Source organism: Impatiens glandulifera, chromosome 8 (genome assembly GCF_907164915.1).
Source record: "Impatiens glandulifera chromosome 8, dImpGla2.1, whole genome shotgun sequence".
In the NCBI taxonomy this organism is placed as follows: Eukaryota; Viridiplantae; Streptophyta; class Magnoliopsida; order Ericales; family Balsaminaceae; genus Impatiens; species Impatiens glandulifera.
Genome location: NC_061869.1, coordinates 12,288,639 through 12,312,301, shown reverse-complemented (window position 1 = coordinate 12,312,301; position 23,663 = coordinate 12,288,639). Strand labels below are relative to the sequence as shown.

The 23,663-nt window shown below is 28.1% G+C and overlaps 5 protein-coding genes and 1 non-coding gene across 6 annotated transcripts; 4 read left to right on the top strand and 2 right to left on the bottom strand.

Annotated features, from left to right (window-relative positions):
* Positions 1 to 8,980: 8,980 nt before the first annotated feature.
* LOC124913011 (cysteine proteinase-like) lies at positions 8,981 to 10,065 on the top strand. The gene is made up of 5 exons (XM_047453637.1): positions 8,981 to 8,998; positions 9,081 to 9,135; positions 9,243 to 9,508; positions 9,584 to 9,715; positions 9,796 to 10,065. The coding sequence occupies exons 1-5, from the start codon at positions 8,981 to 8,983 to the stop codon at positions 10,063 to 10,065; spliced, it is 741 nt and encodes a 246-aa protein (XP_047309593.1).
* A 2,678-nt stretch (positions 10,066 to 12,743) lies between these two features.
* On the top strand, positions 12,744 to 15,283 carry LOC124911498 (pentatricopeptide repeat-containing protein At1g80270, mitochondrial-like). The gene is made up of 2 exons (XM_047451993.1): positions 12,744 to 13,297; positions 13,907 to 15,283. Exons 1-2 carry the CDS (start codon positions 12,908 to 12,910, stop codon positions 15,161 to 15,163), a joined length of 1,647 nt encoding a protein of 548 aa, XP_047307949.1. The 5' UTR covers positions 12,744 to 12,907; the 3' UTR covers positions 15,164 to 15,283.
* Positions 15,284 to 16,100: 817 nt separating this feature from the next.
* Positions 16,101 to 17,111, top strand: LOC124913010 (universal stress protein in QAH/OAS sulfhydrylase 3'region-like). The gene is made up of 4 exons (XM_047453635.1): positions 16,101 to 16,369; positions 16,471 to 16,561; positions 16,635 to 16,753; positions 17,024 to 17,111. Exons 1-4 carry the CDS (start codon positions 16,101 to 16,103, stop codon positions 17,109 to 17,111), a joined length of 567 nt encoding a protein of 188 aa, XP_047309591.1.
* Positions 17,112 to 17,920: 809 nt separating this feature from the next.
* LOC124913009 (DNA ligase 1-like) lies at positions 17,921 to 19,697 on the top strand. Its single transcript, XM_047453634.1, has 3 exons — positions 17,921 to 18,070; positions 18,390 to 19,222; positions 19,292 to 19,697. The coding sequence occupies exons 2-3, from the start codon at positions 18,410 to 18,412 to the stop codon at positions 19,688 to 19,690; spliced, it is 1,212 nt and encodes a 403-aa protein (XP_047309590.1). The 5' UTR covers positions 17,921 to 18,070; positions 18,390 to 18,409; the 3' UTR covers positions 19,691 to 19,697.
* Positions 19,698 to 19,997: 300 nt separating this feature from the next.
* LOC124912571 lies at positions 19,998 to 21,458 on the bottom strand. The gene is made up of 2 exons (XM_047453210.1): positions 21,156 to 21,458; positions 19,998 to 20,296 (listed from the first exon to the last, which is right to left on the bottom strand). Exons 1-2 carry the CDS (start codon positions 21,321 to 21,323, stop codon positions 20,249 to 20,251), a joined length of 216 nt encoding a protein of 71 aa, XP_047309166.1. The 5' UTR covers positions 21,324 to 21,458; the 3' UTR covers positions 19,998 to 20,248.
* Positions 21,459 to 22,555: 1,097 nt separating this feature from the next.
* On the bottom strand, positions 22,556 to 22,627 carry TRNAD-GUC. The gene has a single exon. It is a non-coding gene; the product is annotated as a tRNA-Asp (tRNA).
* Between the last annotated feature and the right edge of the window lie 1,036 nt (positions 22,628 to 23,663).

Genomic DNA, 23,663 nt, shown 5'->3' with positions numbered 1-23,663 from the left:
GTACGGTTTGAAGCAAGTACCAAGGCAGTGATATCTTAAGTTTGAGTCGTTCATGACCATCCATGGGTACATGAAGACGTCTACAGATCACTGTGTCTTTGTGCAAAAGTTTGCTTCTAATGATTTTATTATACTTCTCCTATATGTTAATGACATGCTGATTGTTGGGAGAGACAAGCTCAAGATTGCCAAGTTGAAAAAGGATTTGGCTAAGTCTTTTGAGATGAAAGACTTGGGTCAAGCAAGACAAATTCTTGGAATGCAGGTCATTCGTGATCGGCTGAAGAAAGGGCTATGGTTATCTCAAGAGAGATATATTGAGAAGATTCTAAAACGATTCTGTATGGACAAGGCAAAGCCAGTTGCTTGTCCATTGGCTACACACTTGAAAATAAACAAGACAATGTCTCCCAATGATGAAGAGGAAAGACAAGAAATGTGCAGTGTTCCATATGCTTCAGCAATAGGCAGTCTGATGTATGCAATGGTCTGTACAAGACCGGATATAGCTCATGCGGTTGGAGTACTTAGTCGTTTTCTTTCAAATCCTGGTAAGACACACTGGGAAGCGGTTAAGTGGCTAATGAGATATCTTCGAGGGACCTCCAAATACGTTTTGTGTTATGGTACTGGAAAGTCACATGTTGAAGGGTTTTCTGATTCAGATATGAGTGGTGATATTGACACAATGAGATCAACTTCAGGGTATTTGTTTTACTTTTGGAGGAGGAGCTGTATCATGGCAGTCTCGTCTACAGAAATGTGTTGCTTTGTCTACTACAAAAGCTGAATATATTGCCATTACTGAATGTTGTAAAGAAATGAGATGGATAAAAGAATTGTTGAAAGAAATTGGCATTGCACAAGACATGTTTGTGGTGTTTAGTGACTCACAAAGTGCTATACATGTGAGCAAGAATCCAAGTTTCCATTCACGTTCAAAACACATCCAAAGAAGGTACCATTGGATCCGTGAAGTGCTCGAGAAGAAGGAGTTATACTTGGAGAAAGTGCACACAGATGAGAACGGGTCAGATATGATGACAAAGGGCTTGCCAAGAGGAAAGCATGAGATATGTTGTGCCAAAACCGGAATGGTTCTGGCAGAAGCGTCGCGATGATGAATGTTTATAGTAACATTCTCCCATGGCTCGGAAGGGGGAGAATTGTTGGTGTTCCTTGCCATTGCGGGCGGGTTTTAAATTCCGGGTAAACGGGTCAGGGTTTTCTCTTATGAAAACGGGTTAGAGTATAAATACTTTTTTTGGGTATTTTTCTCATAACAGAGCAAATAGAGAGAGAGTGAATTACATATCTAGGGTTTTCTGGTTTCCTTCTTCTTCTTGTTCTTTGGCTGATCTAGAGTGAGAGATTGGGGGAGCTTTTGATTGTGGAGTAGTCCAATCATTCCTAGTGTAATCACTTCTTTCATTTGAGAGCAGGGCATGTAAGTTTCTACTATTGACATTTGTTTGATTTAGTGAAACTTATCCCTCCCGTGGACGTAGGTCGATTTTGACCGAACCACGTATATTGTGTTGTCGTTTATTGCTTTGTGCTATTTCAGTTCTTAGTAATCTGTTTATCGTCATAGACGATTTGGAATCTGATTTACTACAGGTTTTGATTTCTAAGAAGATCCGTAGTTTTGCTGTTGCAAAACCCAACACCTTTCACCTACGTTTCTAAGTTTATCAATTATGTCTCACTCTTTGTTGATTGTTTTCGTGTTGCTGTTATTTAGTAAATAATATGGAATTCCAAATAATATAACTAAATTATTAATTCATTAAAATTAAAATTTCAGAAACATAAATAATATTAATTAATTTAATTAAAAACATGCATCTTATAAAAAAAAATGTTATTAACAATTTATTTATGTCAATAATTAAAAACTATACATGTAAACAAGTAATAATATATAATGAAGGATAAATTTATATACTTGATAAAAAAAAAATTAAAAGAAAAACTTTGTAAATATAATTTTGTTATATATATATATATATATATTTGCAATTTATGATAAATAATAAATAAGTAAAAAAATATAATAATGAAAATAAATATAAAGATTTTTAAATAATGAATGAAGAGGATGATTAGATAATAAAAAGTATATTTTTATTTTTATTTTTTCTTGTTTTGAAATTTTTTAAATTATCTATTTATCAAGAGAAAGAGTGTTTAATATTATAATTTTTATTATTAATACAACTATATATATTTACAATGTTGAAAAAAAGCTAACTTTATAAATTATAAAATTATCATACATTAAGAACATCACTCTCATGTGAAATGAAAAGTTGAATTGGTGTGAATATTAAAAGAAAAAAAAAATTAAGATATTTATAGAGAAGCTTAATATCTCAAATGTATCCCTATATTTAATAAATAAGTTTAAAAGGAACTCTGACATCCGACATTTAAGCTATGTAATTAATTTCTAATTTTTTTTTTATCAGATTTGTTGCCGGAATAGGATACTCTGACCACTTCGCTTGCTGAATTATATATTACCTTTTTAATGTAAAAATATTAAAGGAGGGAAACTTTTATAAAAAAATAAATTTTAAAAGTTAGATTTCATGAATACCCTAAACAACTAATATCTCATTAACCATTAATATCTTAATATCGGTTACATTTTAGTTATGATTTTAATTATTTATAATATTTTATATTATTTAATTAAAATAATTTTAATTAATTAATTTTTATAAAATAAATCAAAATATTATAAGCTTTACATTTCACATAAATTTATTTGATAAAATAAATTAAAAATAATAATTTTCTACATAAATTAAAAATGATAAGAAAGGTTTTTTATTTTTTTAAATATATATTTATCAAAATAATTTTATTTATTAAATCACTTATTTTTATGAATTAAATAATCTTATTTTTATTTTTTATTAAATTTTAGTTTTAATTAAAAAATATAATTTTAATAATTAATCATAAAAATTTTAAAATAAGTAATTTATTTTATTAAACAAATTTATTTAAAAAAACTAATATCTGACAATCTTCTAGAAATATTTTAAAAAAATATTATCCATTTAAATTTTTATTTTTTTTTAGTATATAATATTTTTTATTTTGAAACAATTAATATAATAGTTTTAAAAAATGAAACATTTTATTCAAATTTTAAAAAATATCAAACAAATTTATCAAAATTATTACAAACAAATCAAATATATGTTTAATAAATTAAAATAATCAGTATAATAAATTTAGATTGTTAATAATAATATTTAAATATATATATATATATATGAGAAATATTTTGATATTTTAATGAAAGAATTGAATTATTTAAAATATTGTTAAAAAAATGAATATGTGAATTGTTATAAGAAAATCAAGATAAACATTGTGTTCTTACAAGTGTTAGCGTAATATATATATAATAATTTTTCTTTTATTTTATGTTTTTATCTTACAAAAACACTATATTCAAATTAAGTGGAATCGTACATTAAAATTAGTTAAGTTTAATATTATAATTTTTATTAGTAATATATGTGACATCAAATATTAATTACAAAAATATTGAATACATTTTAATCAAATTTATTATATATATATATATATATATTATAACTTCTTATAGTTTATACTTTATAACATAATATATTTTATTATTATTTTTAATTCATAATAAAACGTATATATATATTAAAAATGTTCTTTTTTTTAATCTTATAATCCCATATAGAAAGCATGGATCACATGCAAAGTTATAACATTTAGTTTGTTAAGTTTGTTTGTTTTTAGAAAAAAAACATTTAAATAATTTTTTAATTATTTTTTTATGTAAAAAATTCTTATCTTATTTACTTATTAACTAAAATATTAAAATAATTTTGTTTTACTTTTTAGAATATTCTAAATTAAATATAAATAATTTTTAATGATTTAGTACAAACAAATAAATTATTATTCTTTTTTAAATAATAATATTTTGTAAAACAAATATCCTATATTGAGAGTTGGTTTATTTTTAAGGATTTTATAAATTTTTATAAAAATAAAATAAAAATGAGTTTTTTTTAAATTTATTAAGATAAATTATTAAAATGTTTTTTATTTTAAAATTAAAATTTAAGAAAAATAAAATAATAATATTTTAATGGAAAAAATTAGTATATTATGATCATAATGATGTTGTTATGTATATTATTTATTTTAAAAAATCTCAAAAGAAACTTATATCCAAATTGAGATAAATTTGATCACTAGGAGTGACCATTAATTATAAATTTAAATACAATTTTATTCATAATATTTAATTTTATTAAAGTTATAAATTTAAAATAAGTTGTTTAATCTTACTGAACAAGATATAAAAAATATATAATCAAATATACTTGAAGACTCCAAAATATGAAAAAAAATATATAAAGTTATTTAAAGTATCAAATATATTTCAAATAAATTAAATATTATCAATTATATTTGAGTATTTAATGAATAAATTAAAGTAAATAAGTTAAATCAAAACATCCCTAAATCAATATTCATTGTTAATCATACTTACCTATAAAATTTGATAATTTTATTTTATAAAGAAAAAATGTAATTATATCTAAGAAATAATAATATAAAACATTTTTCTTAATAATAAAATAAAAGGTAACAAAAATAAAATAAAATTATATTCACTTATGATTATGTCTACAAATATATATTTACACAAATTATGATAACTAATAAATAAATTTATTTTTAAACATACAAGAATAAATAAAACATAATGTAAATAGAATGAAAGATTAACTTAAATAATAGTGAACATGAAAATATCATGTTTTCTAAATTGAACCTTTTAAAATTAATAAAAAAAAAGTGTGAAACTAATTATAATAATTAAATATTTATAAAGTTAAATTCTAATTATTTTTTCTAAATTTGTTGTAACTTTAGTTGAATATTAATAATAAATTTGAATACAGTTTATATAAATATTTGTTTTTTTAATTTCTTTAAAATAAAAAATTAAATTATAAGAAAAAAAATTAATAATAAATAAGTACAATAGTACAATTGTTTATAATTTCCAGACTCACGGGATGCATGTGATGATCATCTTTATGGAAGAAGCTGCTTTAACGTGTTCCTGGAGGGCAAAGGGAAAGAGAGAGAAAGACTGTGTTTATTTGGTTTTGATTTCTGCTGACAGCAGCCTTAGTAAATAATTCAATTAATATGGAAGAAGTGGAAGATGAAATATTTAAATACTAACAAATAATTTTTTTAATTTTTTTATTTTTTTATTTTTTAATATTCAAATACAATAAATTTAATTATTAAATATTTAAATACAACAAAAGGTTCATTTTTTATTTAATTTTTTTTTTTGTAATTTACACTTCATTTTGAACATTACAAAAATAAAAGGTTCAATAACTAATGTAATTGGATTTTTGCTGTCAAAATAAATCAAATTTTGCAGCATGATGATTTTGGGGAGAATTCTCTTTTCTTCCATTTCATAATTTTTTTTTATGAAGTACTAAGTCGTAGCCTTCTTAATGCCCTTAGAATATTGGTTGAAGGGTTATATTATGTATGTTTTTTCATCTCTTTTTTCCGAAAAAAACAGTAGTTATATGTTATATTCAATCTTTAAAAATGATGAACTTATAAATATTATATGAAAAGTTAAAATGTTATTCATGCTTGTTCTTCAAAATAGTGTCTTTTCAATGTTTTTTTCTTCTCATTTTTATTTGTACTGCAATTCATGGATTTTTAGAAATGACATCTAATCAATATTATTCAAAGTGTAATTTCAATGTTCTTTTATAGTTATAGGTTGTTTTATAATACATAATAATATCCAAACACCGTGATTTTTACTTTTAACATGGAGACCTATACCACCAACTCTCAATATTTAATGACGTGTAGAAGGATTTTGACAAGTAATATTTGCTCACATAACAAAATCAAACTTTTTAAAAAATAATTTTTTATCATAATTCAAATTTTGTTTTATTTTTAAAGAAATAAAAAACAAATATTTTTACGAACTGTATTTAGAATTATAATTAAAATTTCAAAAGTTAAAAAAATAAAAATAAAAAAATACATTTCAACAATAAATAGTTATATGGTGAGATATTCATTTAGAATTTAACTCTATTGATATTTAATTACTAATTAATATTTTTAATAATTATGAATCAAAATTAATTATATTTATAGTAATATTAAAAGAAATTTGTTATATACTAAATATTTTATTTTATTTTTGTTAAAAATTAATATCTTAATATAAATATAAATTATATTATCTAAACTAATATAAATAATAGTAGAAATAAAAATAAGTCTATGTTTTCATGTCAAGTTAAAATGAGACAATGAATTAAAAACAAAAAAAATAATATTTTGAAAAAAATAATAGTGATGATAAAAGTTACTATAATGATAAATAATTATTAAATTATAATAGAATAAGAATGTCATTAATTATATAAATATAACGAAATATATAAAATCATTGAAATTAAACACAATAATAATAAGCTTAAGAACACTTAAATTATATAAATAAAAAGCCAACATGAAAACATGTTTACTATTTATTATTCATGATCACTATTATTTGAGTTCATCTTCTATATTTTATCCCAATAACCCAAAGATCAAATAAGACCTATTCATTAAAAAAAAAAAAAAAAAAATTTTTTACCGCATTAGATGTGAGCATTATTATTATTTAATGATGTGAAAATAAATTTTTACCAGTGATTTTGGTGATATGAGAAGATATGTACAATATACTTTATTATTATTATTTGTTTGTTATAATTTAATTTTCTTAACATTATTTGGTGACTTAACTGTTGATGGAGGGCAAATGGAAAATGAAAAGGAAAGCTGAAAGAAGGAAAGACGTGTTTGTTTGGTTTTGATTTCTGCTGACAGAGCAGCCTTAGTAAATAATTCAATTAATATGGAAGAAGTGGAAGATGAAATATTTAAATACTAACAAATAAAATTATTTTTTTTATTTTTTTTTATAATATTCAAATACAATAATTTAATTATTAAATATTTAAATACAACAAATAATTAATAATTTTTTTAATTTAAATAATTTAACTTGTCAACTAAAAATTAAAATTATTTTATAATATTCAAATACAATCAATTTGTTAAATATTTGTTAGTCTAACATTAAATAGAAGGTGAAGCTCTTGTATAGTTTAATTTGTATGAAATCTATTTCAAAATTTTAATCAAAAAATAATGTTAAATTTGTTATTATTTAATTTGATTTATATGTCTTTAATAACATGTTTTAATACTGTTCACTTATTTAATAAAGTTTTTTACATGTTCAAAATTATACCAAAAAAATCATTGATCTGTGATTTGATTTTATAATGTGATGTTTGTTTTTATGCTTTTATTTATTTTAATATAAATTTTGTTGTGGATTTTTTTTAGATCTTACCTAAACATAATCATTTTATTATATATATATATATATATATATATATATATATATCTTTTTAATCATTAAATTATTCAATTAATTAAAATATTTTAATTTTATAAACTATATAAATTTTAAATAAAAAATATTATAATAATTATCAAGTTAAAAACTTAAATAACTTACTAAACTTTTAAATAACTATAAACTAAGTTCTCAACATAAATTATTTTATATTAAGTTATTTATGATAGATTGTTTTAATTTTTAATGGATTAAATATTAATAATATTTTTTATATTTAAAATTTATAAATTTATTTTAGTTCATAAATTAAATGATTTATATATATATATTTAATTTAGATAACTATAATAACTCAGTTTAATTTAAAACTGATATTAATAAAAGTTAAATGTTTGACATTTTTATTACTTGAATTATCATAGTGGATTTAAATTTAATTATTAATGAAAATATATTATATTTAAAATTTTAATTATATAACTAATATTTAAAAAATAAGTCACGATATATATGTGTTTTTTTAAAATCTTTGATTTTATTCTCCTTATCCCATTTTCTTTTTCTCATTCTCATGACATGTAATTCTGATTTTTTTTTACACATAATTGTAGTGTGTAAGATTTTGTTTGACTATGCAGTGTATGGGTAGAAAATGATTATTTAGGAAATTCACCTTTTCAGAAATTGCAGTCAAAAAGTAAAAGAAAAGAAAGTACACGGTTAAAATAAATTTACTTTTACTTTTCTCTCTCTATATATAATTTTTTTATTTTACTAAACGAGTTAAAAATTATTTTATAATATTCATACTTATACAGTTAAAAATATTTTAGGCAATGATAAAGAAAAATAATATATTGAGTTCAAATTCCCACCTTTTAAAATAATAAATAAAATCAAATTTTTAGTATTCTTACCCTCTTTCCTCGTGGTGGTTATAATTTTGAATTATTCTAACTTATATTTTAGGTTTTTTAAGATGTTAGGTTTGATGTTTGGTATTTTAGGTTTTTTAAAATTTTATCTCAAGATGAAACCATTCTTTTTAATCACTCCTTCTATATATTTTAATACTAAAATTATTCTTTATTTAATTAAATAAAATTAATTCATCTTTCAAAAATAAAATATATTTTAACTTTTAACTATATTTTTTAAAAATTAATCAAATATAATTTTTTTGAGAAAAAAAAAACTCACCAATCACTAATTCAAACCAGCCTTAGATAGTTTACTTAGATAAACTTAATTATTTCAGTTTATAATTTTTATTTGTTTCACATTATTTGAAACTTATTTTATTTGTTTATAAATTAAATTAAACTAACTTTCAAACAACTCTACATTCTCAAATCTCATCCTCCCTCTCTTCTCTCTCCCATCCAAATTTTTCTATAAATATCTCCAATCCCTTCATCTTAATATTCACAAAGTAACATTTCATTTCATTTCAACTTCAGTTTGCTTCTTTTTAATTGTTTTCATAACATGGCTGATATTCCTGAGGTAAAATTATTTCATAAATAATAGTTAATAGATGTTATAGATTCTACAAACTATTAATATTTTCAATACACATATGTTATAGGGTTCTAATGATAGTCAAATACCCGACCCAATTGCTTTTAGACAACAATGTTGTTGTAAGTTAAATTTGATCTTATTTCAATTTTCATTTGACAAAATAGTTAGTTAACAAAATGATATCTTCAATTAAATGTTTTGCAAGGTTTTTGTTGGGCTATTGTAGCTGCAGAAGTGGTGGAATCATGCTACAATGTTCTTAATCTAGAAGCACCAGCAGTAGTATTGGCACCACAAGAACTTATAGACTTTGTGCAGCTGAATTCTTCAACAGTTCATGATCATAATCATCATAATCATGATAATCATGTATGTCATCCAGCTACCCTTCAAGAATCATTGGATTACATAAAAGAACATGGTATTAGTCAAGAGAAAAATTACCCATATGTTGGAGGAAAAAAACCATTTGTCATCAACATTCATGATAGGGTACGTAATTAATCAATTTTCAATACATAATTTTTTACTATCATACAATTAATGTATTTTTGTTGTTTTCGACAGCCCACGCGAAACAAAGTAAAAATTGGAGGTTTTGTTTCGCTTAACAATGGAGAAACAATTAATAGTCGAGTTGCTTGTCATCCGATTGCTGCTTTTATATATCTTACTAATGAATTTGTCAAAAAGAACGAGGTAATTACCAAAATATAGAGTTTTTTTGTTGTTAAAATTTAATTAGTGAAACTAATATTTTCTTTTTATTAATAATATAGGCTGGAATTTACAAAGTAACTTCGGATGATTCGGTGATAATGTGTACTAATCGATTGTCGGGTGGACCATTAACTCATGCTGTTTTAGTGGTGGGATTTGGTAAAGATCAAGATAGCGATGATATTTATTGGATTATAAAAAACTCTTTTGGCGAAGATTGGGGCGATAAGGGATTTCGAAAAATTTGTAGACGTTCTAGGTTTTTAGGAAAACCTCTTCTGTTTAATGCTGTTTTTCCATTTGACCTAGTAATGCATGAAAATGTTTAGATTTTAATTATGTTGGAGTTTCATTTTCATGGAGGTTGTTAGTTGGAGTGTTTAAATTTAGTTTATGTATTGTCTGAACTTTTTTTTATGTGTATTTTTAATGAATAGGATTGTCTTATTTTCAAAAAAGATTGTTTAGGGCTTGAAGTGAATTTTGGGTCCCTATCAATTATTAGTGCTATCTTTATCTTTCTCCTTATCGGACCTTTGGATTTTTTTGTCATGTTTCAGTCTATCTAGTGGCTAAACTTGGATTTTTTTTCATGTTTTTTTATGTTTTGTAAGTGAACAATTGATTTATTTCTAATAGTTCATGTTTTTATATTTATTTCTAAAATAAAAATGATCATAACATAATTCTGTTAAACGGTTTAGGGTACGTATAATTGATCTATATATGTTTCTTTACTTCTCAATTTATCATATCCCCACATTATACCCAATTTTTAGTTGGATTTATTATTTGAATAAACGTAGACCATAAAACCCAAGGATATCATACAACCTGATATTACAAGTGGCAGCATGGGATTAGTATCAGCATCTTGCACATATATATATGTTTCAAATAATTTTGTGTAGTTTCAAGATGAAAAATCCAAGATAGTCTTGTGGATTATGTTAGCTATTATTATTATTATTATTATTAAATGCTAATGTTATAACATTTTCGGTTAAATTATATGTTGATTTGATTGTACTGAAAAATGTCTAATTTGTTTTTACCAAAAACAGATGTCAAATTTATTTTATCATCATGCACATAAAAGTGTTACTAATTCAGATTAAAGTCTTTATTTAAGAAATAGATGCACTATATTTGCAATTTTGGTCAGATTTGTGATTTGGAATTATCGAATAATTAAAGTCTATGAATACAACATTTCTTAAGTAAATTTCGAAATTCATTGAAGAAAATGATTCATATAAAATTAAGCTATTGATGTTGTACAAGAAAGACATGAGACAAAAAAGAGTTATCGGAGTTTTATACCTATATATAATATCAAAAAATGGCCCAATTACAGGTTGGAACTTGAAATGATTTGACCAAATAAAGCTCGAACTTTGAATTGAGCCATTTGAAGCTCGAATTATCCATTATTTTTTGTCATTTGAGGCTTTTCCATATTCTGACGTTTACTCTGTTTGTTTTAAATGACGTGCCAATATATATTATTTTTATTTAGTTCCACCTTGTATTAATTAATTTAAACTAACTTCGTATTTCTTCACACATTCTTCTCCTTGGACAAACTCAATTTCTTCAATCTCATTTTTCAGATATTCACACTTCATCTACTTATTACAATTCTATATATTAATCACCAATATATTTCTCTCTAAGCTTTTTATCAATGGTGTCAAATGTATACAGAATTGAATATCCGTGAAGAATTGCACCATAGGCAAATTGGTCAGCTTCAACTTCTTGTTAAAAGTTTTAACCCTTGAAAATTAAAGAAATAATTCATGCTTTTATGTTAATGTAAATAAAATATAATCTAGTCTGAAAACTAGATTGAGGACAATGAATAACCAATATTAAAATCTAGCATGATTCTTGGTATAAAAAACTAGCATTAACTAGCACATTTCTAACCACGTTAATCATTTCTTGAATTGTTTTAACATGTATGAATTCTTGAATAGATAAGAATTAACCTTGTGGTATCAAGACAATTAGATCTTTGAGACACATGGCATGCTGCAATATCTCCTAATATGAACCATGTCTTCATCAATTAATGTTGATATAATAATATATATGAGTGTGGTTATTTGGAAAAGGATATAAAAGAAGGGATGGAAGAAGAGGATGAGTTAATGTAGGAGAAATTTGATGGAAGAATGGGGAAGAGAGATAATGATTTTTTGTTTGAATTAATCAGGTGTAATTAAATAAAAATAATATATATTGGCACCTCATTTAAAACAAACAGAGTAAAATGTCACTTTTAAAAAGTCTTAAATGACAAAATAATTGATAATTCAAATCTTAAATGGCTTAACTCAAAATTCGAACCCTATTTAGTAAAATCATCCCATCCCAAGTTCGAGCCACTGTAATTGGGTCATTAAAAAATTATGTTTTATCACCACTTTAAATTTTTTTTCATCACTCGTAGTGCTAATAAACCCATAAATCAGGTAATAAAATATTGTTCCCAACTTTTATTTTTCGCGCTTTCGTTTTTAATTTCATTTTCATCCCCCAATAGAAAAAAAAAAAAAAAAATCTTTGTAATAACTTTTTTTTATAAGTTTTAGAAAAATGTTTATCAAAAAAAAAAAAGTTAATACTTAGTTGGGGGCACAAATCAATCAACCGAACACTTAAACCCTTAATATAAGAAAACAAACAAAGGAGGGATTTTAGGGTTTAAGAAAGGTCGGCTAATTTTGCTTCTTTTTCATATACGAGTTATGGATTCCTCCCCTGCACAATCATCATTCATAAATCGCCATACCTGATTGATTACTTTGCTGGAAGTCAGTACAGATTATCAAGATGTTAGCAGTTCGTCGTATAAATCATCCTATTATTAGGTAAACCACTTTCTTCTTCCATCCTTTATATATATCCCAATCAGGGTTATTAATCTTCCTGCATTTTTCGTCTGATTCTTCGAATTCTGAATTATCCCGCTTTCTTTCTAAATCTCTAACTCAAATCTTGTTATTCAGGAGCCATGGAATCAGTATTAGAACGTTTCAAACACTATTTCATAAATCAGAATTAGCTAGTTCTTGCAATGAGACAATCACTTCACCAGTGATATCCTTGAAGAGATTTTACAACGTACTTGAATTTTCACCAAAATGTTTCCCAAGAAGGTGCATGTTTTATTCACATGTTAGGGCAACAGACAGTAGTAATGAAGAAGATGATATTGAAGATGGCTTCTCGGAGCTTGAACCTACAGTGGTAACCTTAGATGGTACTAGTGAGGATGGAAATAAAGATGAATTGGTTTCTGAACCAGAGTTGTCTGAGGAAGATGAACATTATGATGTTGAAGAACAATCAAATGAGACCCGTAGAGGAACTGATAAAGGATATCCTAACAGGAAGAGTTCTTTAATGTTGCTCAAATCTGTTACTGATTCTTCGTCTGTTGAAAATGCTTTAGATAAATGGATTGAAGGCGGAAATGAGGTGCATAAGACAGATATATACTTCCTTATGGTAAACCTTCGAAAGCGACGAATGTATGGGAAGGCCTTGCAGGTTATGCTCTATACAATTCCTTGAACTTGTCATTTTTTATTTGTTGGTAGGATTATCATCATCTTTTATATTGCACTCTCCTAAATGGCTAGATTTTGGGGTTAATGACTGACTAAAATGATGGGGGATATAGTTGATTGTGTATTTATGAATGTTATGTTCATATTGCCAGTCTCCACTTTGATGGGTTGGTTTCTTCATATTCCTTAGAGAATAAACTTTACTAGGTTAAAGGGTTTATGTATTTACCATCTTGAGGTCTCAAGCTTGATTACAATTGAGAAACCTGAATTGAAGTGTGATCATGATTATGAGTTGTTTTCATAGCCTCATCTGGATTAAGCCTAAATGTGTTCAATAACTATGCTTTAGTTTGCAAACTAGGACCATTCCTAGTTTCACTTATTTCTAAAGATAATAACTTACTAGGTTAGCTCAACTCGAAAGAGTCTTGCCTAAGAGAACAAGGTCTCATGTTCAATTCTTACAAAGAATGTCTTAAGTTCAAATGAGTGACACGATGGTTTGGGGTTTATAATATAATAAGAAAATAAGAATGTACTCCTTTCCTTGCCATCTATGGTTTTGATTTGTATGTTAAACTTGCAGCTCTCAGAATGGCTAGAATCAAATAAGAAGGTTGATTTTGTTGAGAGAGATTATGCTTCTCGACTTGATCTAATTTCCAAGACGCAAGGCCTCCAGAATGGCGAGAGCTACATTGGAAAGATTCCTGAATCTTTCAGAGGAGAAGTAGTTTACAGGACTTTGCTTGCTAATTGTGCCATGACAACAAACGTGAAGAAAGCTGAAGAAGTTTTCAACAAAATGATGGAACTCGGATTTCCAGTTACAGCCTTTGCTTGCAACCAGTTACTCCTACTACACAAAAGAAGTGACAAGAACAAGATAGCCGATGTGCTTCAACTAATGGAGAAAGAGAACGTCAAACCAACTCTATTTACTTACCATATATTGATAGACGCAAAAGGCCAGGCAAAAGATATACAGGCAATAGATCAGATTTTTGAAACTATGAAAGAAGAAGGAACTGAACCCGATAACAAAACACTAGCCCTGATCGCGAAATATTACGTCTTGGCAGGTTTTAAAGAGAAAGCAAAGGCGTTTATGAAGGAAATTGAAGGAAAAAACACTAAAGATCTTCAAAAGTCTGCAGGGGCGTTACTGTCTCTCTACTCGGGCCTTGGAGAAGAAGAGGAAGTTCGGAGAATCTGGAAAGCATGCGAAGCGACCGCTAATAGTCAAGAATGTCTTTCAGCTATAGAAGCTTTTGGGAAACTGAACAAAGTCGAAGAAGCGGAGGCTGTCTTTAACGGGATGCAAAAACGATGGAAATTCAAGAAAAACCCGTGTTTGAAACAATACACCATGCTTTTGAAAGTTTACGTTGATCACAAGATGTTGACAAAGGGTAAGGATCTGGTGAAGCAGATGGTTGAGAGCGGTTTAAGGATTGGTCCTTGGACTTGGGACGTTTTGGTAAATTTATACGTTGTTTCGGGTGAAGTGGAGAAAGCTGATTCCATATTGACTAAGGCTGCAATGCAGAACCAGATGAAACCGCTTTTTCAGTCGTATATGACTATTATGGAAGAATATTCGAAGAGAGGAGATGTTCATAATACAGAGAAAATGTTTTATAGGATGAGACAGGCAGGGTATGTTTCTCGTGTTCGACAGTTTGTAACGTTGGTGCGGGCTTATGCGATTGCTAAGGTTCCGGCCTATGGGATTAAAGAGAGGATTAAGGCAGATAATATCGTTTTGAGTAAGGGTTTGGCGGCTCAATTGGTTCAGGTTGATGCGTTTAAGAGGAATCCTGTTTCGGATTTGCTTGATTGAGAAGTTGGGGAAAATGTTGTTAACTCATTTCAAATAATTTGGAATCCTCTTATTCAATTACCTATGACCATTTTGAAATAGCTGTTTCATTTATAAATTAGAATTTAAAATGCCATTCATTTTTTTGAATGTTACGAAGAACATAGTAAAATAGAGAATACTCAATTATAAATTATGTAATATCATACTTGAATTATTAAATTCAGCTATTTGAGCCTATTTCAAATGGTCATTTTATTATAAATATTAATTTTGTTTTTTTAATTAAATTATAAATAAAATATTATTTACAATGTTTTGGGATATATTACCTATTCTAATTTATTAAGTTGGTTGGAAAACTAAAGAATTGTGTTAATTGAATTTGTTTTTATAATTTTGTGTACGGTACAATTCAAATGTCTAATAAAATGGGTATGAGTAATTTGGATCTCTTATTCTAGCTTAGAGACAACAAAAGATGAATATTATGAGTCTCCCCGAAGTCCTGAGTTTGAGCCCGTCCATGTTATGCGTCTGATTAATAACAAAAGATGAATATTATGAGTCTCCCCGAAGTTCTGAGTTTGAGCCCGTCCATGTTATGCGTCTGATTAATGGTCAAATATTTGTAGGCGATGTGTTTAACCCCGTGAAAATTAGTCGTATTCTCATTTTTCGAGTCAAATTTAAATAATAATATCCAAATTTGAACTAAAATATGGATAAATATGAGTAATTATCAAGTCTTTGGCACCGATGAGAGCCGAGTGACGTGCCAGCTCTACAAAAATGGAAAGAAAAATAGGTGTAATTATATATAGATTGAACATGCAAGAATGAAACGTGTCATGTTGATGACAAGTTTTAAATGAATCTTCTAGATATCTCCATCTTCTTCAATCTCCATATTCACAAGAAGAAGATCTAGAGCAATCTGTAATTAAGAGAGAAGGAAATGGCCACTAATATTATAAGTGATCATCCATTAGCCGGCGCCGGTAGTTCTTCAGGTGGCGAGAAGAAGGGTTTGAAGGTTCTTATCGCCATTGACGAAAGCGGTGAAAGCTTCTACGCCCTCCAATGGGCTCTCGATCACCTCTTCCCTTCCCTGCCCGGTATTGGCGCCACCGTCGTGGAATCTAGGCGTGAAGTTGGGATGCTGACTATCATGAATGTCATAGAGCCTTTCCATCAATACATCCTCCCCGCCGGACCTGCTGGTTAGCTAGTTGTGATTAATTAGTGATCAATCTTATTAATTATGAATTTGATTTGATCAGTTTTGAATGTATGTATGTAGGCATAATGTATCCTGTGGGGATGAGTAGTTCAAATTTGGAATCTGTAAGGAAGGCGCGAGAAGAGAGTGCAGGAGTTTTACTTGCTCAGGCGCTTCGATTGTGCAAGGATAAGATGGTAAGTATTGATCAGTACTATAAATGGATTGGATTTGATTGAATTGAATTGATGCATGCATGCATTTAATTAGGTTAAGGTGGAAACTTTGATTGTGGAAGGTGATCCAAAGGACAAGATATGTGAGGCTGGAGATGAAATGCATGCAGATCTGCTTGTTCTTGGCAGCCGTGGACTTGGAAAGATCAAAAGGTAATCTATTGATTGATCTTGTCTTAATTCAAGTCAAGTATAATTTATTTAACTAATCTATCTATACAAGGTTCTCCCTGTGCTAAATACTTTTCATAAAATCTACCCGAATAGTCGTTAATCTCCTTTGTAATCTACCCGGGTTTAGGGTATTTTTCGTCGTTATTGTTAATTACATACAAAATATTTTGGACTAGAGTCCGGGTAGGCTTGTACATGAATCCGCCATTGTATCTATTTATATTATGTGATTTGGTTTGGTGGGTGCAGGGCATTCATGGGAAGTGTGAGTGATTATTGTGTTCATCATGCAAAGTGCCCCGTTCTCATTGTTAGACCACAGCCACATGCCAAATAGCTACCGAACGAACGATGGAAACCTTTTTAATAAATAAAACTTTATATATGTAAGTTTTAGATGTTGAATAAATAATACATGTTGTTGTTGTTGTATGTTACAATATAAAATAATATAAATGTTTAATGTTTACTATTTTAATTTAAATGCTTTCTTCTTTATATATACAAATTAAAGATGTCAACGTACTTGAAAGAAGATGAGAGTCAATTGAAAACATTCAAAAAAAAAATTGATTGATAATGTTATATCATATGATCCCCTCTTCTCTTCTTGTAGCTAGCCTAGCGCAGGCGGATACTTATATAAAGATTTGTTTTTATTAAGCATTAATCTAACAATTTTTAGATTTTAAGCATTATACTAAAGTCAAATCTAATAAATTTGAGATCATTTTAGGAATTCTTGAATGTATGTATGCTAAAGTGTTTTGTGATATCTATAATAATACCTTTTTGGCTCGAACCGACTTAGTTATTATATGTATATCTTGTAAATTAAGTATAAAAGTGGGTGGATGATTTATTGGAAAGTAGTGAAAATTGTCGGCAATTAATTTTGGTAAAAATAAAAATGAAAAAACACGTAATTCTGATGATTTTATTGGGGAAGGTAATAGAATAGTAGGCCTATGGCCCAATGTCGGCCAGTCAAAACAACCGGTTCGGTCCGTAGAGTAGTGGGTGCTGTGTAATAACTTATATTAATCTTTCAAGAAAATCTAGAACTAAGAAAGAAAAAAAGCACAGCTGGCTTGGCTTGGCTTTACAGCGAAAACCACGCGTCAACTACACGGATCATTTCGGTCTTTCTATAAATTGCAGAGGATCATCATCATCCCCGATCAACAACCAAGAACAACAACCTTCATTCTTACATAATTCCTGCCTACAACCATCGTTTTCATCCATTGATTAATTACTACTACCTTCAGTTTCATTCCATCTCAATTCGTCCAGGTACCCTTCTTTCTTTAATCATCAATTTCATATGTTGAATTCCAAATCTGTCTCTATCTATAATTGAAGTCTGCTTTACTAGATCTTTATTTCTTCATTCTTAATGAACAGAGAAAGATATTCATTCCTATATATGTTTAAACAAACAATCGTTTTTTAAACAAACCCATGTTGTTGTTGCATCTCATTAGGGATTCTTCTTCTCATTCCCAAGATTGGTTCTTGTTAGATTTGTGTTCTGGACTGGGGAATCAATCAATCAATCATCTATGTCTATCATTTTATGTGCTTAATTAATCTTCATTCTTCTTTAAATTAGGCATCATAACAAATCAATCAATGGCTGAGAAAATTGATCAAGCTTCTGTTGGGATACTAGAAGAAAGTCATCTTCAACTAGAGACCAAGACTGATAAGGGGTGGGAGATTGTTGAGGGTTCCACTAAGAAAGAGTCCAAATATGAAGGGAAAGAAGAGATAAAGGATAACAAGAAAGACAATGAGGAGGATGATCAAGGAGAAAAGAAAGAGAAAGTAGACAAAAAGGAAAAGAAGAAGAAGAAAGATGAAGGGGAGAAAGAAGAAGAGGTGAAGAAAGAGAAAAAAGATAAGAAGAAGCCCAAGAAAGATGAAGGAGAGGCAGCAGAAGAAGAGGTGAAAAAGGAGAAAAAAGACAAGAAGAAGCCCAAGAAAGATGAAGGAGAGAAAGAAGAAGAAGAGGTGAAAAAGGAGAAAAAAGACAAGAAGAAGCCCAAAAAAGATGAAGGAGAGACAGAAGAAGAAGAGGTGGAGAAGGAGAAAAAAGACAAGAAGAAGGCCAAGAATGATGATGGTGAGACAGATGAAAAGGTAAAGAATGATAAAAAAGACAAGAAAAAGAAGAAAGATGATGATGGTGAGACAGAGAAAGAAGTAAAGAAGGATAAAACAGAAAAGAAAAAGAAGAAAGATGATGGAGAGACAAAGGAAGAAGAGGAAGTGAAGAAGGATAAAACAGAAAAGAAGAATAAGAAAGATGATGGAGAGACAAAGGAAGAAGAAGAAGTGAAGAAGGACAAAACAGAGAAAAAGGAAAAGAAGAAGACAAAGAAAAATGAAGAAGAAACAGAGGAAGAAGAAGAAGTGAAGACAGACAAATCGGACAAAAAAGAAAAGAAGAAGAAAGATGATGGAGAGGTCGAGGAAGAAGTGAAGAAAGAAAAAACAGACAAGTCGGACAAGAAGAAGAAGAAGAAAGATGATGGAGAGGTCGAGGAAGAAGTGAAGAAAGAAAAATCAGACAAAAAAGATAAGAAGAAGAAGAAAGATGATGAAGGAGAATCAAAAGAGAAAGCAGATGCTGTAACATCAAGGGAGATCAAAATAAGCGATGTAAAAGAAGAAGAAGAAGAAGAAGAGAAAGACAACAAGGGAGATAAGAAAAGGAAAGCAGGTGCTGACAAGAAAGAAAAGCCCAAAGATCTTGTAAAGCTCAAGAGTAAACTAGAGAAGATCGACACAAAAATAAGCACTCTCCTTGAGCAGAAGGCAGAAATTGCAAAGCTGATAAAAGAAGCTGAGGAGAATGCAACAACTCATCTTGTAACTGAGAAGAAAAAGGAAGAAGATGTTGCCAACTAAGAAGGAAGACCCAAACATAACTGAATTAGGGTTCTTGATAACTTTCCTTTACCATATCCAGACCTAAGACCTTGTAATAATAATACATGTAATTCTGTTCTACTTATCCTTATCTTTTTATGTAATGAAATACAGGGCATATTTTCTTTATATTGGGTACTATGTGAGATTCTATTCAAAAGTTAGTGTATTTAAATTTGGGTTCGAGTGAAAATTGTGCTTATGTATCAGAATTCAATTGACAGTTTCTCAAAGATCAATATGGTAAATTAGAGTTGTGCAAGTAATGCTAAACTGTTCATGATTTTTATGAAGAACAAGGAACAGATTGATAAATTAGACAACTCAAATATTTCTCAACATTAATAAGAACAAACACAACAGTCATCAAGCTGTCTACTTATTGATGTTTAAAAAAGGCACAATCATCAAAAGCTGTAAACAAAGCTGAAAGTGAGTCAAGAGTTTTCAATCTCAGCCAAATTATCAAAACAAAATGGCACCACACACCGGTTTCTGGATGTCGACTTTTACAGAAGTTATTTGAACCTGAAGTGATCAAATGAACTTCCTGTGAGGTCTTCCTGCATCCTCATCTTGCATGTGCTGTTCCAAAATCACAAAAAAAAAAGAAGTTCAAATATAACTGTTTGTGGGTAAACAAACATTTCAAAATCTACTGGTGAAGCAAAATCATTTAGTAGATTGGACTTCAAGAGTACAATCTTGCTTCTTTAGGCTTTTTTCATTAATATGAAGAACTAGTTCATGCGTTTGAAAAGAACTATCATTCAAAGAATAACAGCATTGCAGCAGAAAGAATTAATATCAACATCCCAAATAACAAGCATGAATCTCTGAAAACTAAAACCCATATGGTAAAGATTGAGAAATGTAAATAATTGCAGTTTCTTGGATTTTGAGGAGATATTTTTCGTGGTCTATAATATGCGAGTTATATCAGTCCTAGAGAATTTGTTCGCATCCGCTAAGGCTATTGAACCAAATAGGAACAAGTATTCTATTCTAAACACAGTAATCAGACAACATGTTGACAGAATAAAGCTAGACCATTAGGAAAACCTAGAATTCTCTATAATATTAAATTCTAGTAAATTCATGATGTTCCTCCTAAATTGATGTGATTTCTCATTGGCTCCACATTATAGGTCAAAATTTTGGATTTTGATAATATGGGTTAGAGAAACTCAGCAAAACAGGAAACTGTTCTAACTCTTGGGTACAAATTCATCAGGATCTGTTATCAACTAGACCAGTTTTACAAGCGAATCAATACAGAAATCCTATCGAATTAACTTATTCATATAAATCGGTCACATTCTAATTAAGAATCAGATCATCTGTGTAAATGGGTGACTAGGGTTAGATCAAGAACAATAACAAATATTGAGGTGTAGTGAGCAAATTAACAGTGGAGGAAGAGAGAGAGAGAGAGAGAGATTACGAAATCTCTGACGATGCCCTTATAGACGAGGATGGGAACGGCGATGCCGAAGATGCCAATGATGGCGAAATTCCGACGAGTCCACCTGAAGTTGAGCTCAAGATTCTCCCTTGCGGAACCCCAATCCTCAATGAACTTGTTCTTGTTGGTTTCCATTCCTCCACCCATCTTCTTCTTCTTCTTCTTCTTCGATCAACTGTTGAATCGCAGCTCTTCCTTCTCTCCGCTTGCGAATCAGTGGCTCGGTTGATTACCCAATTGGAAGACGATGATAAATAAAGAGAGAGAAAGGGGGTGAATTTGACCTAGTTGTTGTAAACTAATTGTGATAATAAATATGACTTCTATAAGTTTTTACAGTAAGAACAACAAATTAAATTAATTTATCACATTTTATCAATCTTGAAAATTTTATATTTAATATTTCTAGAAAATCAAAATAATTATTCATAATGAATATTAAGATTTAATTCATTTGCGTAAATATTATATAGCTCAATCTCAACCTCTTTGAGTTGAAAAGGGGTAAACTAAAGGGTGTAAGTTTTTCTTAATTTAAAACAAAAATTAAATAATTCAAATATATATAATCGAAAATATAAAAATTAATTTATTAGGATTTTCTACTTAAATAATTGAATTTATGATGTACAAAAAATTTCATCTAAATAACTTTTGTTATTGTCTTATTGAGTTAAGTTGGTGTTTTTATTTATTTGTTTTACATCATTCTCTCGACAAAATAAATGAATGTTCTCGCGTGATTTTAACCATTTTAAGAACTGCAAGTTTAACATACAAATCAAAATCATATTGCAAAGAAAAGAATGCATTCTTGAATCTTGATATATTATAAACCTCAATTCCTACTTTAACTCTGCACGTTCTTAGGAAAAATTGAACTTAAAACATTGTTCTCCTATATAATACTCTTTTTAGGAATAAGTGAAAGTAATAATAAGAGAAACATTAGGAATGAAAGTTTAGAATGGTGCTAGTTTGAAAACTCTCCATATTAAAAGCATAGTTATAGCACACATTTAGGCTAATTCATTTGAGGCTATGAAGACAAATCACCATCATGACCACACTTCAAAGTTCAATCATCTTTTTTCAATTGTAATCAAGCTTGAGACCTCAATATGGTAAATAAATAAGCCCCTTAACTTATTAAAGTGTATTCTCTCTAAGGAATATGAAGAAACCAACTCACCAAAGGGAAAGTGACAATATGAACATAACATTCATGAATACACAATCCCCACTACATCCCATCATTTTAGTCTAAAAAATGACAATTAGTACAAGGAATTGTATGCATAACCCATACTTTGAAAGGTTTACCATAAGGAAGTATATATCAAATAATTTTGATAGAAATAAAAAAATAAAAAATATAACGCCGTTGCCGGGGATCGAACCCGGGTCACCCGCGTGACAGGCGGGAATACTTACCACTATACTACAACGACTTGGTGTTAAATGAAAAGTAGAATATTTAAATGATACTTACCACTATACTACAACCAACATTGAGAGTTTGTAAGATCAAATTGTTTAAATTTTGAGAAATACTAGAAATTACATTGACCATACATAATTAAATTGTTTAAATTTTTATTGTTCATTCAAATATTATTACTCAAGAATACAATTAATTGATTTGTAGTATTTAATAAATAAATAAAAACTAAAATAATTCAAATAGTAAGAATTGTGTTGCACACAAAGGTATAATTTAATCTTTTTTTTTCATAATATTAATAATAAAATTTCACTTTATTGTTCATATATATATATATATATATAGCATAGTCACAATTAACATACTACAATTAATATTTGCATGATATAATAAGAATGACCATGTTTAATTGACTTGAAATCATTTCTTTACTAGTTTTGTAATCATATAAGCTAAAAATACTAACATTTCATTAACATTCAAATTTCAAGAAACAATTTTACCCATTCAATATATAGCTAAACAATATATTTTTTGAAAATGAGACAATTTGATTCAATAAAAAATACACAAAAGACATAACAAAAGTTTCGATCACATTACATAACTGGATTTTTGACAATTTTACCAACAAATCAAATATTCCCTTTGTACTTTATTATTTATCATCTCTTGTAGTTTAGGCGCCATCGTCAATACTCTCCTAATGACCCTGATTTTTGAATTCTAATTGGATTTGTGATTCCTCTTTTAGCCCGTTTAAATGACATTTAATAGAGAATTCTTTCGTAAAATGAGGTAACATGTAAATGATATTCAAGTACTTCTTATCAAATTCCTTAAATAATGTTGACATTTAACATCTTTACATTCATTTTTTAGCGGATTATCAAATCCACTCGGTTGTAGATGTGAACTAAGCCAGGTAGAACATCTCCACTCTGTATATCCAGTCATCTACTTATTCACCATTAAATTTCGGAAACTCCATTTTTTAGAGTCTTATCGGTAGTTATACATATGATCGTGTTGCTCCCTTTCCT